Source organism: Oncorhynchus keta, chromosome 15 (genome assembly GCF_023373465.1).
Source record: "Oncorhynchus keta strain PuntledgeMale-10-30-2019 chromosome 15, Oket_V2, whole genome shotgun sequence".
In the NCBI taxonomy this organism is placed as follows: Eukaryota; Metazoa; Chordata; class Actinopteri; order Salmoniformes; family Salmonidae; genus Oncorhynchus; species Oncorhynchus keta.
Window position 1 is genome coordinate 22,986,821 of NC_068435.1, and position 23,037 is coordinate 23,009,857.

At 41.0% G+C, this 23,037-nt stretch overlaps 1 protein-coding gene and 1 long non-coding RNA gene across 4 annotated transcripts in view; both read left to right on the forward strand.

Moving 5' to 3' along the window:
• The window catches only part of LOC118395205 (receptor-type tyrosine-protein phosphatase N2-like), a 181,781-nt gene that overhangs the window by 113,739 nt on the left and 45,005 nt on the right, over positions 1-23,037 (forward strand). For all 3 annotated transcript variants that reach the window (XR_008065197.1, XM_052463710.1, XM_052463709.1), the window contains exon 14: positions 2,111-2,175. Coding sequence is in view for 2 of the 3 variants with exons in the window: in XM_052463710.1 (XP_052319670.1) it covers positions 2,111-2,175 (65 nt within the window). In the remaining variant the exon portion in view is untranslated. The remainder of the gene's footprint in view (positions 1-2,110; positions 2,176-23,037) is intronic.
• Positions 11,464-11,947, forward strand: LOC127907626 (uncharacterized). Its single transcript, XR_008065198.1, has 3 exons — positions 11,464-11,556; positions 11,657-11,721; positions 11,865-11,947. It is a non-coding gene; the product is annotated as an uncharacterized LOC127907626 (long non-coding RNA).

Sequence of the window (23,037 nt, forward strand, 5' to 3'; positions counted from 1 at the left end):
TCTGGGTTTTTATGTCATGGTCTTTGTGGGCATGTTTCACTTGCTAAGGCAGTGCGTTACCAGTGGCTGCACACAAGTTTCTGCTCTGCAAAGCATGTACTGGACAGTGGTGTAATGGCTATGGAGTAGACTGACTCCAGTGGCTGTGGTTCAGTAGAAATGGCCCAGTGGTCATTACGTATGTGTGTAGCCCAGGTGGTCTGGCTCTGACAGCATTATTAAGACATCCTTTTTGACAGCCTGGTCCATGGCAGACATGGTGGTCACGCTCCCCTCCTCAGGTTCAGAGCTTAGTTCAGTTCAATCAAATCACCCAGCTGAAGCCGCCCAGCGTAATTATACTGGACTCTGCATAAATTGACGAGAGCAAAGAATTACTGTGATAGATTAAAACACTCATTAGATAGGCTATTGGATGGATTTGGAGAACGTAATAGAGTTGAGTGTTATGTCTCAAATGGCATCCAATTCCCTACATAGTGCACTACTTTTGACCAGAGCTCTATAAGGCCCCGGTCAAAAGTAATGTACAATAGGAAATAGGATGCCATTTGGGACCTAGAAGAGCTCTCCTCAGGTTATTTGCATATCCTTCATCTGCCGGATGTGTCAACAAAGGAGGTGCTTTCACATGGAAAACAAAGTGAATGCCAATTATGCACAGTTTTTCATAACATTTTGTTCTTCCTTTAATATTAGTCCTCCATGAATTTCAATTAAACCTCACAATTATTTCCTCTTAAGGCAGTGGAAGGAAAGAAGGAAGGAAGGTTTCAACGTGAGTTTTATAAATCTATTTCGGGTACGATTCGCCTTAATATATTCAACAGTTGCAAAAAGAGATGGAAATATAATTTACCAGTAAGAAAAAATACATACGTTATTCCTAGTTCAATCACCAAGAGGTAAATAAACCTTGTTATTCCTAGTTCAATCACCAAGAGGTAAATAAACCTTGTTATTGCTAGTTCAATCACCAAGAGGTAAATAAACCTTGTTATTGCTAGTTCAATCACCAAGAGGTAAATAAACCGTGTTATTGCTAGTTCAATCACCAAGAGGTAAATAAACCTTGTTATTGCTAGTTCAATCACCAAGAGGTAAATAAACCTTGTTATTGCTAGTTCAATCACCAAGAGGTAAATAAACCTTGTTATTGCTAGTTCAATCACCAAGAGGTAAATAAACCTTGTTATTGCTAGTTCAATCACCAAGAGGTAAATAAACCTTGTTATTGCTAGTTCAATCACCAAGAGGTAAATAAACCTTGTTATTGCTAGTTCAATCACCAAGAGGTAAATAAACCTTGATTTTCCTTTTATATCAAATATCCTCAGGCCTATTTAAAATACACTCGATGCCTTCAGCACGTTATTTAATCTAGTGCTAGTTATTAACCAATTGTGTAGAAATAGATTAGTAGACAGTGGTGGTCTGTGTCCCAAATGACTCCCTATTCCCTTTTGTGTGCCCTACTTTTGCCCTTGGTCAACAGTAGCGCACTATATTGGCATAGGGCACCATTTCGACATAGACTGTCTCCCCTTGGAGCTGCTCCTCTAACCACCTGCTTCACATATTCTACTATAAGAGAGATTGGCTGCCTTTCCTTCCAGTTCTCTGCTGCCAATGACTGGAAGGAATTGCAAAAATCGCTGAAGTTGGAGACATATCTCCCTCACTTAATTTAAGCATCAGCTATCTGAGTAGCTTACCGATCGCTGCAGCTGTACATAGCCCATCTGTAAATAGCCCACCCAACTACCTACCTCATCCCCATATTGTTTTAATTGACTATTTTGCTCTTTTGCACACCAGTATCTCTACTTGCACATCATCATCTGCACATCTATCACTCCAGTGTTAAATTGCTAAATTGTAACTACTTCACTACTATGGCTTATTTATTGCCTTACCTACTTACTCCATTTGCACACACTGTATATAGACTTTCTATTGTGTTATTGACTGTACTTTGGTTTGTCCGATGTGTAACTGTGTGTTGTTTTTGTCGCACTGCTTTGCTTTATCTTGGCCAGGTCTCAACTGGTTATTTTTTTAATTGACAGCAGTCTAGTCTCACACAAGCTCCTGTTTCTCCCGTTCCCAGTTCACCAGAAGGATGCAGTGGAGAAGGAGGCCAAGGTGATCATTCTGGAGGCTGGAATCACAGATGTAAGTTCCCTTCTTTCTATGGGCTGTGTCTCAAATGGCACCCTATTTGTCGTTTCAGTTGTTGTCCTATGACATTGATTTGACTGGTTTCCTCATGGGCTGCTACAGCAAAGCATATTTGTGAGTGTCTGTTTTCCTGAGAGCATAAAGACATACTTTGACAGATTTTGTGTCGAAAATACATGTAAACAGCGAACATGACAGAGCAAATAAACTGGACAAACTCTTTATTTTCTGTGCTCAGCAGTCAGCAATATAAAGCACCTTTATGACGGCAGACGTGTCAGGTGAAATAGCACCAGCTGCCACTGAACCTTCATTTTCAGGACCCACGTTTAGCTTCCCTGGCTGGCTGGCTTTCCTGGGCTCATTACATTACCGTTCTCTACCACGTCTCTATTAAATATACCATGGAGTGTCTCTCCTGTCTGTGTTACTGATTTAGCAATGACTGTGTTACATTCAGTCCAATAATCAAAATGGCGAGGGAGAGAGAGAGAGGGGGAGAGAGAGAGAGAGGGGAGAGAGAGAGAGGAGAGAGAGAGAGAGAGAGAGAGAGAGAGAGAGAGAGAGAGAGAGAGGTGTATACTTTGACAATGTACAGTATGTCATTTAACTTGCCATGTCTATAAAGTCTATTGAATTGAGAGAGGGAGAGAGAATCAATTCAATACTAGGCCTGAATGGAGCCTATTATCACCAATTGAACTGCTGTTGTGAGAGGGAAGGGTATGTGTCCCAAATGGCACCCTATTCCCTATGTAGTGCACTACTTTTGACCATGGCCCATAGGGTCTGATCACATTTCTTGGTATTTTAGCTGTTGCAAAAGCAGCAGCTACTCTTCCTGGGGTCCACATGAAACATAATACAGAACATTAAGGACAGAACTACATAAAATATAAATAAAAGGCAGTCTACATATCAATACATACACACAAACGATCCAGGTCCAATAGGGGAGAGGCGTTGTGCTGTGAGGTGTTGCTTTATCTGTTTTTAAAAATTGAAGCATTTTGCATATGAGTGGCCCCAAATGTTTTTTATATTGCACTATGTAGGGCATAGGGTGCATTTGGGACACAAACAAGGCCTATTCAGATTATGTCTGGTGCTGCACTGCTACCTCAATCTTCTTTGCCTAGCCTGGGTCGGGTGGAGAGTGCTACTCCATTTCACGATTCTGCTCCGAAATGGATTCTCTGAGAACACTGAGATGGATCATGTCTACTGTAATCAGACAGAGACTGAGTTAAGTTTTTTCAAAGTGCCCACCTTCAAGGTTTTTCTATTCTACATACTGTATGTTCTGCTGGATATACTATATTTTTCTCATTGTAGATTGTAGGAGTCAGAAAAGGTGATGACGGATAGAGCACCCATTTAATTTGTCAATATCTGAGTTTGAAATCAAACAGAAATTCACATTTGATGTTATAGCTATACCATTAGACAACACAGGCATTGGTTGTTCCCCAAATGTCACCCTAATCCCTATATAGTGCTCAAGTTTTTAGCCAGAAGCATACCACTGCTGGCTTGCTTCTGAAGCTTAGCAGGGTTGGTCCTGGTCAGTCCCTGGATGGGAGACCAGGTGCTGCTGGAAGTGGTGTTGGAGGGCCAGTAGGAGGCACTCTTTCCTCTGGTCTAAAAAGTGCTCTAGGGTAGTGATTGGGGACAATGCCCTGCGTAGGGTGCTGTCTTTCAGATGGGTTGTTAAATGGGTGTCCTGACTCTCTGAGGTCATTAAAGATCCCCATGGCACTTGTTGTAAGAGTAGGGGTGTCAAACCCGGTGTCCTGGCGAAATGCCCAATCTGGTTACCTAATAATCCCCAGTTTACAATTGGCTCATTCATCCCCCTCTTCTCCCCTGTAACTATTCCCCAGATCGTTGCTGTAAATGAGAATGTGTTCTCAGTCAATTTACCTGGTAAAATAACGGATAAATAAAAAAAGTTTTGACCTATGCCCTGTAAGGGAACTATATACGGAATAGGTTATTATTTGGGAGACAGGCATTGTTGTTTCCACACTTCTTCAACACAGGTCCAATTATGAGTAGTGTTATATAAGGAATCTGGACAGAAGCCAGATTATAATTGTCCTGAAGTAGCTACCACTAATCCCAGTCAGTTCCCTGCACTACTTTGTTCCACTTGAGTTGTTCTCCTTCCAATCTGTCCTCAAAACTGTGTTTTAGACAGTAAGGGGAAGGAATTAATCACAATGAAAACAGAAGCGTGGTTCGTGATTAGATAGCTCCACACAGCAATTTTAATTGATTACAACCATGGTGGCTACAAGTAACCTATCCTGGGAGAGATTGGTTTTGTCCCAAATGGCACCCTATTCCCTATGTAGTGCACTATTTTCGACCAAAGCCCTACAGGCCCCTGGTCAAAAGTAGTACATTAAATAGGTTATAGGGTGCGGGACAAAACCACTGACTGCACAACTCTGTCTATAAAAAGGATTAAAGCTAACTGTTATGGTTTTACCGCTCTAAATACAATACGCTTTAATGCCTTTACTGTGTGGCTGCCTCCTGATGACATGTTATAATTGTTTTGATAGTAATAAACAGACAAACATTGATTTCATTTGAAATAAATAATTTATTATTATTTAATTATATGGCTGTTTAACCCATTTCACATAGATTGGAAATCAATCTTATGCCTAGATGCCCTATCAAAAACATTTGTCGATATTGTATAGGAATATTACAAATGTTTAATTAATGTGAATGATGGAGACCCATTTCCATGGATCAAGAAACAAATATATACATACAGTACCAGTCAAAGGTTTTATTTTTACTATTTTCTACATTGTCGAATAATAGTGAATCATTTTTTGCCTTGATGACAGCTTTGCACACCCTTAGCATTCTCTCAACCAGCTTCATGAGGAATGCTTTTCCAACAGTAGTTCCCACATATGGGAAGTAGTTCCCACATATGCTGAGCACTTGTTGGCTGCTTTTCCTTCACTCTGCGGTCCAACTCATCCCAAACCATCTCAATTGGGTTGAGGTCGGGTGATTGTGGAGGCCAGGTCATCTGATGCAGCACTCCATCACTCGCTTCTTGGTCAAACACAGCCTGTGGGATGGCGTCTCGCTGTAGAATGCTATGGTATCCATGCTGGTTAAGTGTGCCTTGAATTCTAAATCAATCACAGACAGTGTCACCAACAAAGCACCCCCACACCATCACTCCTCCTCCTCCATGCTTCATGGTTGGAACCACACATGCAGAGATCATCCATTCACCTACTCTGCATCTCACAAGATACAGCGGTTGGAACCAAAAATCTCCAATTTGGACTCATCAGACCAAAGGACAGATTTCCACCGGTCTAATGTCCATTGCTCGTATTTCTTGGCCCAAGCAAGTCTCTTCTTATTGGTGTCCTTTAGTAGTGGTTTCTTTTCAGCACTTCGACCATGAAGGCTGATTCACGCAGCCTCCTCTGAACAGTTGATATTGAGATGTGTCTGTTACTTGAACTCTGAGAAGCATTTATATGGGCTGCAATCTGAGGTGCAGTTAACTCTAATGAACTTGTCCTCTGCAGCAGAGGTAACTCTGGGTCTTCCTTTCATGTGGTGGTCCTCATGAGATCATGATTCATCATAGCGCTTGATGGTTTTTGCGACTGGACTTGAAGAAACTTCCAAAGTTCTTGAAATTTTCCACATTGACTGACCTTCATGTCTTAAAGTAATGATGGACTGTTGTTACTCTTTGCTTATTTGAGCTGTTCTTGCCATAATATTGACTTGGTATTTTACCAAATAGGGCTATCTTCTGTATACCACCCCTACCTTGTCACAACTGATTGGCTCAAACGCATTAAAAAGTAAAGACATTCCACAATTAACTTTTAACAAGGCACACCTGTTAATTGAAATGCATTCCAGGAGACTACCTCATGAAGCTGGTTGAGAGAATGCCAAGAGTGTGCAAAGCTGTCAAGGCAATGGGTGGCTACTTTGAAGAATCTCAAACATAAAAAACACTTTTTTGGTTACTACATGTGTTATTTCATAGTTTTGATGTCTTCACTATTACATAAAGGTTAAATAAAAAATTATAAAAAATATTCTGTAGAAAATAGTAAAAATAAAGAAAAACCCTTGAATGAGCAGGTGTCCATACTTTTGACTGGCACTGTATATGTTTTTATTGTCACATACACCAGATAGGTGCAGTGAAATGTGTTGTTTTACAGGGTCAGCCATAGTAGTACAGCACCCTTGAAGCAAATTAGGGGTAAGTGCCTTGCTCAATGGCACGTCAATAGATTTTTCACTTTGTTCAGCTCAGCTATTCAAACCAGCAGCCTTTCAGTTAGTGGCCCAATGCTCTAACCACTAGGCTACGTGCCGCCCACTACTAAGCTACCTGCCCAGAGAGAGAAGGCTCATCTGTTTACCGGCATACAGACATTATCCCAGCTCAAATTTCCTTTACAAAGAGAGAAAAATATTGGGACATCAGTGCTATGGAGAAAAATACATCTGCATCTATTGTAATAGATATTTAAATGTATCTATGAAAATGTTATCAATAGGCTATTGAAGTACTACCTCTATTTTTATGCCCAATATATCAGCATCCACATGGGGTTCGATATGGTAATAAGGCCCAGCGTGCATGCAAAATGGCAACCCTTTCCCTATATAATGCACAACTTTAGACCGGACCTCTATGGGCCTGGTCAAAGTAGTGCACCATATAGGGTGTCATTTGGGATGCATCTCCACTATGAGGCCTGTGGCCAGGGGCATGCTGGGATAGCTCTACTGTTATTCACCACATCAGATGCTGCTCTTGGATCACTATGGTGCTGTTGCACATAACTATAAATACAACGGGTAGGTGACTCTCACAGTTCAAAACCAAACAGACTCACATATAGACTCTCGATCACAATCTCCATCTCTGTCTGGTTTCTGTGCTATCACAGTATTTTAGAGCTGTAATGCAAAGAGCTGTACTGTATTAGTCGTGTTGTACCATCTCAGCCTCAGTGATCTCAGCAGGGACTCACTGTTGGTAGTGACATATGTGTTTTGGGTTTGTAGTGTGTAATGTATTGGTATGTACTCATAGGGTACATTTTTGGTCTTTTTAACAGCCCTCGCAACTCACTATTTTCATTATTGGGAGGGAGGGAGGGGCTGAGCAGTGTGAGTTCATTCCTGACCTTTAGAGCAGGTGGGTTCCCGGGGCTGTTGCGGTATGAGGAGACAGTTTGTTATCATCAACTCCTTCCCTTCTGCTTTGTGAACACATTAAGCATCATCATGTGACTCAGGAGGGGATCTCATCAGATGATTTCTGCACAGACAAATATGAAAAATAACGTTTTTTTTATACAAGTTTCTTTGGTATTTTCTGTATTTTATTAGGACCCCCCATTAGCTGTTGCTATAGCAGCTGCTACTCTTCCTTGAGTCCATAGAAAACATGAAATAATACAGAACATTATTAGAGAAGAACAGCTCAAGGACAGAACTATATAAATGTAAAAGGTCACACATAGCCTACATGTGTGTACATACACACAACAATATCTAGGTCAAATGGGGGAGAGGCGTTGTCCGGTGAGGTGTTGCTTTATCTGATTTTTTAGACCAGTTTTGCTGTTCATTTTGATGGTATGTTTTCTTGAATTTGTTCTGGATTTGGGGACTGTGCAAGGACCCCTGGTGGGGTAAGTGTGAGTCTCAGTACTGAGTGTAAGTTGACCATGCAAACAATTTGGACTTTTCATAACATGAATGTTTCTTATAAAAACAAGAAGGGATTGTTTTAGCCAAGAAAGACTGGAATGCGTAGTATTGATATTAGTCCTCTGATTACAATGAAGAGCAGCACCTGACCTTCTTTGCAGCACCTGACCATATGACTGGGCAATAATCAAGATAAGGTAAAACTAGAGCTCTTTATCACAGACAGACCTCTCCCCAACTTCACAACCATTGAATCAATATGTTTTGACCATGACAGTTTGCACACCAAGTCATTTTGTAAAGTGTGCGCAGGGAGTCGGGAAGCAAGTTCAGGGAGTGAATAATTGAATAAATGAATGAAACATAATACAAAACAAGATATACGAACAACGCACAGACATGAAACAGAAACAATAATGCCTTGGAGAGGAACCAAAAGGAGTGACATGCATAGGGCAGGAAATCAAGGAGGTGATGGAGTCCAGGTGACTGTCATGAGGTGCTGATGCATGTGACGATGGTGACAGGTGTGCGCAATAATCAGCAGCCTGGTTGACCTTGAGGCCAGAGAGGGAGCACACGTGACAAATTTAGTTTACTCAACTTGTTCAACAGCCACATTATTCATGATCATATTCAGCTCAGGTCTAGAACTTAGCGAGTGATCTGTACCAAATACAATGCTCTTTGTTTAATAGATGTTCAGGAGTTTAATAGATGTTCAGGACTAGTATAATAGATGTTCAGGACTAGTTACTAGCCACCCATTCTTAAAACCGCCAGCAAATCTCTGTTTAGGGTTGCAGTGATTTCTCTAGTTGTGATTGCTGATGCGTATAGGGTTTAATCATCAGCATACATAGACACACAGACTGTTTAATGTCAATGGCAGTTCATTGGTTTAAAAAATAATGTTAAATAATTGACGACCAAGAGAGCTGCCCTGCGGTACAACACCCTTGACATGTTTAACATTAGACAAGCTTACATTAAAGAATACCCTATGTGTTCTATGACAGAGGTTGAAAAGCCATAACACATACGTTTTTTCAACAGGTTATGGTCAATGATATCAAAGGCTGCACTGAAATCTAACAATACAGCTCCCACAATCTTCTTATTATCAATTTCTTTCAACCAATCATCAGTCATTTGTGTCAGTGCAGTACATGTTGAGTGCCCATTTCTATAAGAATGCTGAAAGTCTCTTGTTAATTTGTTTACAGAGAAATAGTATTGTATCAGGTCAAACACAATTTTTTCTAAAAGTTTGCTAAGAGTCAGCAACAGGCAGACAGCATTGTGTCGAGGCACAGAAATGGGGAAGGGTATCAAAAAATGTCTGCAGTATTGAATGTCCCCAAGAACACAGTGGCCTCTATCATTCTTAAATGGAAGAAGTTTGGAACCACCAAGACTATTCCTAGAGCTGGCCGCCTGACCAAACTGAGCAATCGGGGGAGAAGGGCCTTGGTCTAGCAGGTGACCAAGAATCTGATGGTCACTCTGACAGAGCTCTATAGTTATTCTGTGGAGATGGGAGAACCTTCCAGAAGGACAACTATCTCTGCAGCACTCCACCAATCAGGCCATTATGGTAGAGTGGCCAGACGGAAGCCACCCCTCAGTAAAAGGCACATGACAGCCCACTTGGAATTTGCCAAAAGGTACCTAAAGACTCTCAGACCATGAGAAACAAGATACTCTGATCGGATGAAACCAAAATTGAACTCATTAACCTGAACGCCAAGCATCACGTCTAGATGAAAGCTGGCACCATCCCTAATCTGAAGCGTGGTGGTGGCAGCATCATGCTGTGGGGATGTTTTTCAGCGGGAGGGACTGGGAGACTAGGAAAAAATTAACTGAGCAAAGTATAGAGAGATCCTTGATGAAAACCTGCTACAGAGCTCTCAGGACCTCAGGCTGGGATGAAGGTTCACCTTCCAACAGGACCACGACCCTAAGCAAACAGCCAAGACAACGCTTTGGGACAAGTCTCTGAATGTCCTTGAGTGGCCCAGCCAGAGCCTGGACTTGATACTGATCGAACATCTCTGGAGAGACCTGGAAATAGCTGTGCAGTGACGCTCCCCATCCAACCTGACAGAGCTTGAGAGGATCTGCAGAGAAGAATGGGACAACTCCCCAAATACAGGTGTGCGAAGCTTGTAGCGTCATACCCAAGAAGACTAGAGCCTGTAATCGCTGCCAAAGGTACTTCAACAAACTACTGAATAAAGGGACTGAATACTAATGTATATGTGATATTTCAGTTTTTTTACAAACCTGTTTTTGCTTTGTCATTATGGGGTATTGTGTGTAGATTGATGAGAGAAAAAAAACATTTGAATCTATTTTAGAATAATGCTGTAACGTTTCAAAATGTGGAAAAAGTCAAGGGGTCTGAATACTTTCTGATGTTGTTTGTTTATTGTGTGTCTCTTCTTGGACTTCTATTTATTCTGCATGGCGGAAAGTTCAGTTTTACAGCGTGATTGAAATTGAAAGGCAATTTTCCTGCTTTTAGCGGAGACTTCATTCATGCTATGCGCTGGCTATGTCGGCTCAATCGGAAATTACCTTTACATTTCTATCACGGAATCTGTAACGCTTCAGCTTTACAGATAGAATAGAGCCCTTTGATTTAATAATCAACATTACAGCGTTGTCTTGCACGAATTTCTCATTATATTAATGTCATGTAATTGAAATCATAAAAGGTCAAGGTAACATTTGTTCAGTTGTAGGCTTATACTGGTACTGTTGCTCAATTGTTTTACATATGTATTTAATACATTACTTTAGTAGTAATATTGTTGTTTGTCTTCCTCCTATATCGGCAAATTGAGTTGTTTTTAATCGGAGCATGCAGTGTATGCTGAACAATTAGCTGGAGTTAATTTTCCATTTAGTGTATTACTGGTTTCTGTTATATTCCCTACCTGATCAAACACAATATGATGTCTACATCTATATTATGATTAGCAATTGGTACTTCCTGTGCCAGACATTTCACCAACATTTCACCAATAACTATAATTTTTTTCCAAAAACAATCTCTGCTGGAGAAGGGAAGACCGAAGCATTGGCAGAGAGAGAGAGAGGGAGAGAGAGCTAGAAAGAGCGAGAGAAGAGGTTGTTGGAGACCGAGAATAATAGAGAGAGAGAGGGAGAGAGAGAGAGGGAGAGAGAAGAGGTTGTTGGAGAGCGAGAATAATAGAGAGAGAGAGAGGGAGAGAGAAGAGGTTGTTGGAGACCGAGAATAATAGAGAGAGAGAGAGAGAGAGAAGAGGTTGTTGGAGACCGAGAATAATAGAGAGAGAGAGGGAGAGAGAAGAGGTTGTTGGAGACCGAGAATAATAGAGAGAGAGAGGGAGAGAGAAGAGGTTGTTGGAGACCGAGAATAATAGAGAGAGAGAGGGAGAGAGAAGAGGTTGTTGGAGACCGAGAATAATAGAGAGAGAGAGGAGAGAATAATAGAAGAGAGTTGTTGGAGACCGAGAATAATAGAGAGAGAGAGAGGGAGAGAGAAGAGGTTGTTGGAGAGCGAGAATAATAGAGAGAGAGAGAGGGAGAGAGAAGAGGTTGTTGGAGACCGAGAATAATAGAGAGAGAGAGAGGGAGAGAGAAGAGGTTGTTGGAGAGCGAGAATAATAGAGAGAGAGAGAGGGAGAGAGAAGAGGTTGTTGGAGACCGAGAATAATAGAGAGAGAGAGAGAGAGAGAGAGAAGAGGTTGTTGGAGACCGAGAATAATAGAGAGAGAGAGGGAGAGAGAGCTAGAAAGAGCGAGAGAAGAGGTTGTTGGAGACCGAGAATAATAGAGAGAGAGAGGGAGAGAGAAGAGGTTGTTGGAGAGCGAGAATAATAGAGAGAGAGAGAGGGAGAGAGAAGAGGTTGTTGGAGAGCGAGAATAATAGAGAGAGAGAGAGAGAGAGAAGAGGTTGTTGGAGAGCGAGAATAATAGAGAGAGAGAGGGAGAGAGAAGAGGTTGTTGGAGAGCGAGAATAATAGAGAGAGAGAGAGGGAGAGAGAAGAGGTTGTTGCAGAGCGAGAATAATAGAGAGAGAGAGAGGAGAGAGAGAGAAGAGAGAGCGAGAATAATAGAGAAGAGGTTGTTGGAGAGCGAGAATAATAGAGAGAGAGAGGGAGAGAGAAGAGGTTGTTGGAGACCGAGAATAATAGAGAGAGAGAGAGAGGAGAAGAGGTTGTTGGAGACCGAGAGGGAGAGAGAAGAGGTTGTTGGAGAGCGAGAATAATAGAGAGAGAGAGGGAGAGAGAAGAGGTTGTTGGAGAGCGAGAATAATAGAGAGAGAGAGAGGGAGAGAGAGAGAATAATAGAGAGAGAGAGCAATCTCCCATCGGATTGACCTTGGTAGCTTTTATCAACTAATTACTGAATAGATGTAATCATTTTGATGGCAATATAACTATTTACTGCTCACCACCAAACACTACATTTATCCTATCCCAGAGCAACAAAAAAACAAAACGATTTCACTTTTGACAGATTTGATCAAGTTTATCATTTGGATCACAGTGAAAAGATTTAAATGTTGATGTAGTTTTATCTGTTTCCTCTCAAAGGGCATCTTAACACACCCCTGCAGGATAGAAAGGTCTCTGTGGAGATCAGGCACTTTCACTACCAAGAGAGACATTTCAAATGAGTAACTGATAATTACATCTTTTCATTTGAATACGCATAAACAACAAAAGTAGAACAGGCAGGCACCATGAAATGAGCACAAGCCCAAATGTAATGGATGAATACCTGTCGGAGGTATCTGTCTCAAGTGACTGATTGCATATCAATTATAAATGCATAAGGAGAAATTTGATTAGAATGTTTCTTAAATTAAAATAGAAGGTTCAGGAGTTTCCCTCATCACCTCCTCCCTTCTTCCCACAAATCCGTCAGTCAATGAGTAATAAAAGAGAGGCAACATTTATTTGGATTATTTTTTGTTTTTCATTTTTGTTTGTAAACATATTTGAATTGCGCATTGCAGAGCTGTGCAAGCGAGCTACTGTGCCGTAAAATGCAGGATCCTGTGCAATATAGTATGTAGTAGCACTCTTCATTACAAATTCACGTTTACTTACTTAAGGGTACAAAGTCTTCATGTAAAAAGAATATCAAGCTCAGAAACAAATCCTGGTTTCTTATCCCAACACCCTGTCCTGACATTCCCTTGTGTTGCTACTTTGTGTGTGTGTGTGCCAACCCATTACCATTGGCCACACTTCCTCAGATTAGCACTAATTAAACTGTGAAATCAGAGCCATTGCCTTAAGTCACTCTGTACACCATGAGACACCATGATACATGAGCCAGGCTGGCTGGCCAGAGAAAGGGGTGGCAGGGGAGGGGATGGCTCAGGCTCAAGCACCCTGGCCCACTGCCACTCTCCCCTCCCTAACCATCAGAGAGACATGGGGTAATGTACAGTATGCGTCTCAAATGGCACCCTATTCCATATATAGTGCACTATGCTCGGGTCAAAAGTAGTGCACTATGTAGGGGATAGAGAGCCTTTTGGGAAGCAAACATAAGTTGCTTGCCTGGAGGACATTTTCAGTTGAGAGCGGGTCACATTGGTGTTTGGTGTTTGAGCGGTGGGGTGGGGAGGGTGCTGTGGGGGTGGGGAATATTGTTGTCATGACAATGACATGGGCCTGGTCCAGAGGGGGTGCAGCTAATGATGAATAATTATGCAAGCTTTTAATGTTTTCTTTTTTCTCTCCTTCCCATTGTGGAAAATGTGACCTCACCCCCTTCCTGACTTGTAGTGTTTAAAAAAAATAACATGACTTTGATAATGGCCACAAAATTGTTGTGAAAAATGTGCCACACTGTTACGCTCTGGCTGTGTAGCAGATTTTGTTACTAGTGCTCTCAGGTCTTCAGTGTTTAAAAGTCACCCAGTTGTCTGTTTTCTTCTTCAACTAATGTGGCTGATTAAACCCCACCAGAGCCACATGAACAACACTGTGAGGGTCGGGTGATGAATCTGTACCAAGGGGAAGGCCTATCCTATCTCAGTCACAGTACGAGAACGTTAAGTCAATATTGTATTCTCTTTCTTTGTTTCTGTAAGTTGAATTATATTTGAGTTATTGTATTCCATGCTGTATTTGTAAGTCGCTCTGGATAAGAGCGTCTGCTAAATGACTTAAATGTAATGTAAATGTAAATTTCACTGAGACTCTTATATCTTTCCAATAGAATAGAATAACATAATTTTCCCTTAGGTTCTGTATAAAGTATATGACGAACAGCTGTGGAAGACCACCTCCACATGCCCAGCTAGCCACCTGTAACATTATGCCAGTGAAATGCATGCTCTCGGAGAGCAATCCCATTCAGTGGATAAGCGTTGAACATCCTGCTCGCTTAATTTCAAGGTTTCTTCATTCACCCCGGCAGATACACAGGTGGTCAGTCAAAAGACACTTGAGAGAGACGACGTCTCCTCCCAACAATAACTGTTTTCAGAATTCTAATTGTGTTCGTAGCATGCATAGATCTTTTCAACATAGAGCGCCCATGCGCGCTTGCACACACAACTGAGAATGCCTCGGAGTCTCCTGAATGAATTGGCTCTCTTTGTTCCTGGCAGGCTGAGGGGATTGTGATAACAATAAGGTCCCTGACAATTCTAGGCTTTTTTACATCTGGTGGTTCTTTGCTTTATGATGTACTTATGGAGCCAGACCTCAGTCTACTCAGTACCAGTCTACTACTACTCCTCTTCTTCTTACACTGTGTAGTGGAAGAATGTGCTAAGTAACTGTACCTTATCTGAGCTACTCATTTCTTACACTCTCATGCACTAGCAGTTTTTTCTATTAATTAAAATCCTACATTCTGGATACAGTTGATGATTATATAACCATGGGATAAGGGCTGTGACAGTAAGATGATCATTTTATTATTTATTTGAGAATTCATTGTGAGGAAATAACTAGAATACCTCAGTGGCATATTGAAGGGGTGGAGTATGTTTTCAGATGTAAATTAAAGCCTACCCTGTTTAGCCCCTTTTTTTGAAGGACTGATCACACTATTCTGTGACCAACCAAGGACTATGTGACCTGGGATGTGAAATCAAGCACACAGCATGAAATGCTCAATTTGGTGGAAATCCTGCAGACACCTGTCAGACTGCAGACAGAGCCTGAGCCCAGCCAGTCTCTCCGGCACGCACACGCAGGCTGGTTATATGGGCTTGCTTGTCAAAAATGTTCCACCTTGTGAAGTGAGCTTACTCTGGTCAACAGCAATGTACTATCTAGGGAATAGGGTGCCATTTGGGATGCAGCCTCTGTGTGGGCTGTCTGGACAGGTACAGTTTGAGCAGCGTGAAGAAGCACCCGGACTGCAGAGAAAATAGGCATCCTTTGCTTGCTTATTCTCTCTGTGTCCAATCCTTTTCAATATCACTATAAATCCTCTCTGCCCTTATGAGTGCCTCGTCACAGTTGGTTTTTCAGCAGCAAAGAGAGGATGTGGAGGCGAGGTGTTTTAGGTGCATAATGGTGTACTGCAGCCTATGTTGAGGGGATACGAAGGTTAACAATGGGCCTGGACAAAAGTAGTGGACTTTTTAGGGAATAGGGTGCCGTTTGAGACTCATCCAGGATTTTGCTTTGCATGTTTGTTTTGTTCAGAATACCAAGAGACGCTGACAGGTGGAGAGATTAGTTTGGTGGGCTGCTACTGAATTTGTGCTCTCAGCTTGGCAAAAGAAGTTTTTCCCCCATCTCTCATATCAAATGTATTGCCATAGCATCATGGACAAGAGAGGTCAGGGAACTCGCCGCAGTTGGTTTTATATTTGCACCTCATTCGGAGCGGAAGCTATGAATAGTAAATCAATATAAATGAATCCATTCCAAAACAACAGGTTTTTTAAAACCCCAACGATTAATCCACCATAGAGTCTTCTTGCTGTGTCCTGCCTTTTAAGATGCTGCTTAGAGTTAGAAAACCCCTGTGCTAGCCAGCCAATCCTAATGGAGAGTGTTTGCATGCTGCTAAGGGGGAAATGAGATATTGGAGCTGTAAGCTGTAGCTGGCTGTGGCATCCTTTCTGTTTGTCCGAGTGTGGCCCGGTGCACAGTGAAAGGGCCCTGTTTTGTTCAAGAGCTGAGCCTGTCACCTCCAGCTGTCACACAGGGGAACAATGGACCAACGAACGCAAGAGTGGGGCCTGAATAGAAAGATAAACTGAAGCGTCCCACCAAGACTTGTCATCTGCATTAGACAAGATCCCCCTTCTCTCCCCTATCTAAGCCCACTTCCCAAATGGCACCCTGTTCTCTATGGACCCTGGTCAAAAGTAGTGCACTATATAGGGAACAGGGTGCCATTCAGGACACATACCTTCTTTAACTCTTTCTCTCCCGTCCACCATTCCCCTCGTCCCCCTCCTGGTTTCTCAGACCCAGCAACCCAGCCTTCCTTCCCCCATGTTTGCTGCAGCTGTTGCCCTACATAGGAGCAGTCCTTTCTGGTGCTAATAACTAATTACCAGTATTTGTTGATTGTTTTGGGGGGGGGGGGTTTTGTCCCTGTGTGTACTGTAGCAGACTGATTCTCTGCTCCCTCTCTCTGCATATTGTGGTCTTTTGAGGGTAGGACATTGCGAGTCACTACTGCAGTTTATGGACATTGCTGACACCTGCAATACCAAACACCAGATACCTAGTTTTGTGTCTCAGCAGGACTGGCATAAGACAGCAAGAATGATGGTTGTCAGATTTTACTTTTTGTGATGGCATTTGTGGGGGGAGCAGGTGAATGCTAAAGGATGATTTTCAACCCATAGATGTAAATGAATGATATGGTTTCACCCCTTTGCTTCCATTAATTTGGTTGTTCCAGGAAATGAGTGGCTTTTGTGGTAGTGTAACAAGGTGAAAGAAAACGTTGACATTCTGTCATGAAGAGCACATGTTCAATTTAATGAAAAACATGTTTAAAATCATCTTAAATCTGCTAGAAATCCCCTTTTGACAGAGTGAAATGGAAGCTTGTTGTGTGCAACAGGGAGGGGCAATTGAATGCAAGCTTCACAAAAAATGTGACATTGTAAAAAAATGTCTAGCCTGTCTATCTATGGGTAACAGGGTTGACATGTTATGGTTGACCCACAGTTTTCTGCCACAAAACACCAGAAATGTGCTAAAAGAGTAGTACCAGCTCACCTGCTTTTACACTATGATTTGACTATTAGATGTTCAATGTTTCTTTTGAAGGAATAGTTTCACTATATATATTGTTTTACCTTAAAATGAATCACTAGTCACATTAAATAAATAATTTACTTCAGAAATGAATTTGTCAAAGCAACAAAATAACTAGGGCTTCACAAAGATGCGGAAAACTTGGAGAAATGTTGGTTGTTAAGGGGTTTAGAAATCTTCCTGTAAGTCACAGAGTGCACAGAAGGACTTGACACAAAGCTTCATTTGTATTCATATTAAACATCGGATTTATTACATTTTCCATGCGGTCTATATTAAAGGGCACTTCATTTAATATAACAGGCATTTAAAATTCAATATTGGTGCATCATTTATACTTAAAATATCAGAGGGATGCAGAACGCACTCATTTCGTGGAATGACACAATTAGTAATCATGTCCAAGAAGGAAACAAAATAAATAGAAAGAAAACCTAGTTTGGCTATTCCATCAACTAACCCTAAACAATTTTATAAATGAGAGGCAAGCAAGCAATTGCGCAGGGACCATTCATATTCCCGACAAGCTTTTCAACAGCCAGCTCTGAGCTCTACTCAAGCTTTCCACTATGTTCACTGCACTGTCCGCAACATGTGGAGGCATCACCATAGCAACCAGTGGATGTGACGTGATGTGTTTCAGACACGGACTCGCTGAATATAAGGAGCCTCTCACTTTCTAGTCTTCCAAAGCGATAGAATCACCCACAGGCTTTTCCTTTCCACTGAAGCAGCTTTCAGCGTGCTGGTACAGTTGAGGCTTCTCTTACTTCAGAGTTTGTCGAGATAAAAAAAAATATGTTGATGTATTACATTTTTCTCCAAGCTTTCACCTCATTTGAGGAGTACGGAGCAGTGCAACCGCTGCCTTTGTCACAGATGAAATGAATGGAAGAGAAAGGCTGTGAACTTTTGAGAGACGAAAGACCAGAGTCATTCTTGCTGATGTCGCCGCAGCTGCTAGTGTCTGTGCATCGGCTGCGGTGTCGCGCGTGCTCTCAGATGGAATAGGGAATAGCTGAAACTCAAGGAATCTCCGTAGCATCTCAACATGGATTTGGGTAAATACTCGCTTCTGATTACGCATTATTGCAACACCACTTGGCTTCACTTCTCTCTATCTCGAGATATCTCATGTTCAGCAGGCGTATGTTGTGTAGGGTATTGATCATCATTTTGATTGTGCTTTGAGTTCATATGCTTATCTATTAACGTGTTTTGTCATGCATAGGCTATAGCTATAGCAGTTGGATACTGCTCAATATGAATAATTGCGCAACATGCATTGCGTTTTTGTATTTGATATGATGGCCATGCGTAATCCTCCTGTGGTAATATTGTATATTAATTAACCAAAGGCTGAAATCATAAAATAATATTTTAATTCATGTCTCTCACATTTTCGATCTATTTTGACAACACTTTTATAGCAATCAGAAGTTAGCGCGGTGCAGTACCTGGAGTTTACTTTACGCATCACGAAGATTTGATGGCTCACAGTTGCCAGGGGTGGACTCCGTGCATATGTCTGTAGCCTAGACAATCTAGATTATTTTATAAAAAATATTCATAACGTTATATGTATCAGGTATATTTTTGTCTAGTCTATTCAGTATTATCGGGTATTCTGATACATTGAAGTGAACAGACCTTATTGAATATAGAACACTTATTATGCCTGCAATAGTGGCACTTCATGTTGTAATTTATATGGATAATTTACTTGTTTTAATGTTGTGTACATATCATTCATTTGGAGGACCGTCATGAATCACAATGTGAGTGCATTATATCAAAGTTAAAAAGCTATATTTATCAGACAGATCCAAAGAACAGAATAAAATAGAAGCAACTTCCAGTAGAGTAGGCCTATATATATTTGATGTGTGAAAATTGTGTTACCAATTTATACACCCTTGAATTGTTAAATTGCTCTCTTGAAAAGTGGGCGTGGGTGTGTGTATGTGCGCACACGCCTGTTTGCTGAAAGGTTTTGTAAATGGGGTGAACTTTTCAAAGGCATTGTATTATCCGAGGTTAGGGAGAGATCATTGTTTCCTCACAAGTAGCTGGCTGGGAACAATAGTTAGGCGCCTCTCTCCCCCCTGACCTTTTCTCAACGATTTTGAGTAAGCCAGAGCTGTAGAAATCCATCTGCCTTTTATCTAAGGGAGCCCCCTAATCCGTCATGCCCCCTCACCAAGCCAACCAACATCCCTCAACTCAAGCCCTCTCTCTATGCCTTCTATTTCAAATGTAAGAATTGAAAAACATGTTGGATGGGATTTAGGTCTCTAATTTTGCAAGAGAGAAGAAGAGACCTTTGTCTCAGTATGACTAAGTTAAAATGAAGGTGAAAATAAAGAGCCCGTTACTCAAATCCACCTCTGCATTTGTATTGCCCATGTTTTTCTGCCCATTTAATTCAAAGGTTTTAGTAACTTTATTTGGTATGTTTCGCTGTAGAACAGAATCCTAACAGTTTTCTCTCATCATAATGTAAACCTGTATAACCTATGGATTGTATGAGAAATACACTTGTCTTATATGGTGTCAATTTTGCGGCAATAATACATCTATTTGAATGAATTTATCTGCACAAATTGAATGGTTTTTAATTAAGTATCCTTTCTCCCTCTTTCTTGAGATTATTGCAGCCTATAGGAGGATATTCTTTCTCTCAGGAGAATCTGTATTATTTTGGGCAGACTCGCCTACATCTGATGTGTGTTGAAATGAAAAGCTTGAACCCAGAGTGTGCAGCATCCATCCTTGACGGCTATGCTAATGTTTTTCTCCAATGCATGCTGAGGAAGAGCTGTGTATGTCAGATGACGTTTGCCTGTGTGATATGGAAATTTGCAAGTACAATCACTTTAGGACAGATGAACAATAGACCTCTCGTCATAAAAGGAACTCCCTTCTCTTTTGCTCTCAGACATTATTTTCAGTTTATTCTATATATCTTTTTTTGCATTCCATTAAATATGGTTGAAACTAAATATTTGTTTCTTAAAATTGAGCTAGACAAATGTAAGTTAAAACCCCAACAGTAGCCTAAATATTATGTAAAACATTAGATGTCAGACTACAAATGATCTTTATACCAATCACATTTGTTTTCAAGGAAATCTGTGTCAATTCATGATTAAAAATATATATATATTCATACTGGCACATATATATTTTGTTAATCTATTTTTGACCAAACATAATTAAGAAATGCAAATGTTTCTGCATTTATTTCCATATATAATTTGATTCAGTCGTACACAGTCCTCTGTTCGTCAAGATGTTGCCATGTCATTTGATTGAAAGTGCTAAGCCTTTGGAGAGAGTTGTAGGAAATGAAGGCCCTGGAGCTGCAGTATTAAAGAGAAGATTCTGTCTGTCCGTCCGTCTGTCTGTCTGGCCTGCCTGGTCATCTCTATTCTATGTTGCTTTTCTACCGAATATTCTTTTGGTGTTCAATTTTATTTGTAAATGCATGAAGGGAAAAAATGTGTCCTTCAGATAATAAATCTCACACACTGTATAGGCATATTTATTTGGAACAATCTCCCTCTGCAAGGTTTTTGCTTTTCAATTATTATTATGGTTTTGCTCTATTCCACAGCATCTGGTTCTGTGGTTCTGCACCACAATCAGAACCTCAGCTCCTCATTTTTCATAGACGTGATTTAAAACGTCCCTACTTCACTGACAACCGCACCCAATGTTGATTAAGCAGGGGAAGTCAGGCTACATTTGTTTGAATCAATAGAAAGAGAGAGGGAGAGAGAGAGGCATAAGAAGGCAGCTATGAAGAAGAGAGTGAGTAAGTATTAGAAGCTAAAGCATCTGTCCAGTGAGGAATGAGTGAACAGTTACAGAGCTAAGACTAAATATGGCCATTACTATCCAAGCAAGATGCCATCAATCTTTCTCAATGAAATGTAATTTGACAAAACAAAAATACAAATGAAGTTATTTGATCTGTGTAAAAAAATATATTTTGCATTGGAATCAAAGCTTGTGTGTCATGCAGTTAAAATGTGTTATTAATGAGAGTTTTTACAATAAAAAAATCTGCTCAGTTCATTTTGCAATATTTCTGTTAGCTACATCAGAGCGTTACATTCTTTTTTTTCTCCCAGGGACCAAGAGAAGGTCAGTGGAAATAGAATGTTAAGAATCTTTTAGAGTGTAATCTTTACAAATAATATAGTCTTTTTTGGATTCTACCTCCCAGACTGAGAAATGCTCGTTTTCATCATAGCACTGAGACAAGAGATAAGAGAGCTTTCCACTGTTTCCTTTTAACACCATCACATTACCATTCAACCAGGCTTTACAGTAGGACTTAATGCTCCCAGGCAAGTTGGACCCCACAAAGCATTGGGCAACTGTTGTCTCCCTTTGTGGGGCTTTCTGTGTCCATTCTTTCAAGGTGATGAATACAGCCAGCTATGAATGAAATCAGGGGGAACAGATCTACACCGCTCAGTGTAGTGGTGGGGTACCCTGCTTCACAGCCTCACAACACAAGGCATTCCAGAACAATCCTTGTGCAGCGCTCGTTGGCCGCCCCTTCCCTTCCACCCTTCCACCTCCCAGGGGCTTACACGTCTGTGACAGGCAGGCAGGCAGTCAGGCCCAAGCAGAGCCCATCTCACAGGTCACGTCCCAAATTGCACCCTATTCCCTATATAGTGTGCTACCTTTGACCAAAGCCTTGGTCAAAAGTAGTGCTCATATAGGGAATAGGATGTCATTTGGGATGCCATCACAGCCTCTTTCAACACACATTTCCATTAACTGGGATGCAGACTGGTCCGGCCCTAATCCCAATGACCCCTGGCCTGCCACCGACCGACCAGGTTCCACCGGGCCCTTTTCATTTTTTTTAGACCCACAATATTTGCTTGCCAGGTCTTTATGATGCAGAGATAAAGAGCCTTCACTGTAAATGAGGGCCTTGCATTTCTGCAATGTAATACAGGGTAGAAAATAGAATGTGGCACGCTGAATACATAGCATTACATTACTATTAGAACAAGATAATGAATAGCCTAGTGAGACATTTATAATTGTGAGAGAGAGTGCGGTTGGAAAATATATATTTATTGTAACACTACAAAGAGGATGTAAAAAAAAAAGAAGGAAGAAAATGGGTTAAGGAATTATTCCCATCTTGTAGCAAGCAGCACAGAGTCAAGCCAAGCAACCAAGCCTTTTTCACTATTGATTTCTTTTGAAAATTATGTAAAAAGGGGGAATTGTAGGTCTGGTAGTTGGGATTGCAATTTGCAGCTCTCGTCTCTTCATTCTTCCCAATGCTCTGTATTGTTGCTAACATCATTTATGCTGTCTCTAATGAGAGATAATTATCAGGCTATTGTTGATTTACTGTGGATGGGACTGTGTCCCAAATGGCACTCTATTTTTTTCCCAAATGGGACCCTAGAGACCCTGTTCAAACGTAGTACACTATAAAAGAATAGGATGCAATTTGGAATGCATGCCAGTTTGAATGGAGCAGGGCCATTATCCATAGATCACTGGCCTCTGAAATGAATTCCATGTAGCAGTAAGAGAGTCTGCTTTTAATGAATAACATAATGAATATCTCTTCTCTAATATGTTTTTCTACATGTAATGCTTTTTCCATATGTAGCCTATTTGGGTGTAGGTTTATATGGTGTTTTAATTTAGCACTCTGTATATTGTTGGGCTTTCTTCCTAGCAATGTACTGTGCCAAATGAAGTAGGCTGTTTCACATCCCAATGTTTGCTTTTAGAGGTATTTTTCTTTGCAGTGGATTACGTGCTTGACAGGTTGTAGCTACTCAACTAGTCATTGGCTACGAGTTTCAGGTTCTACT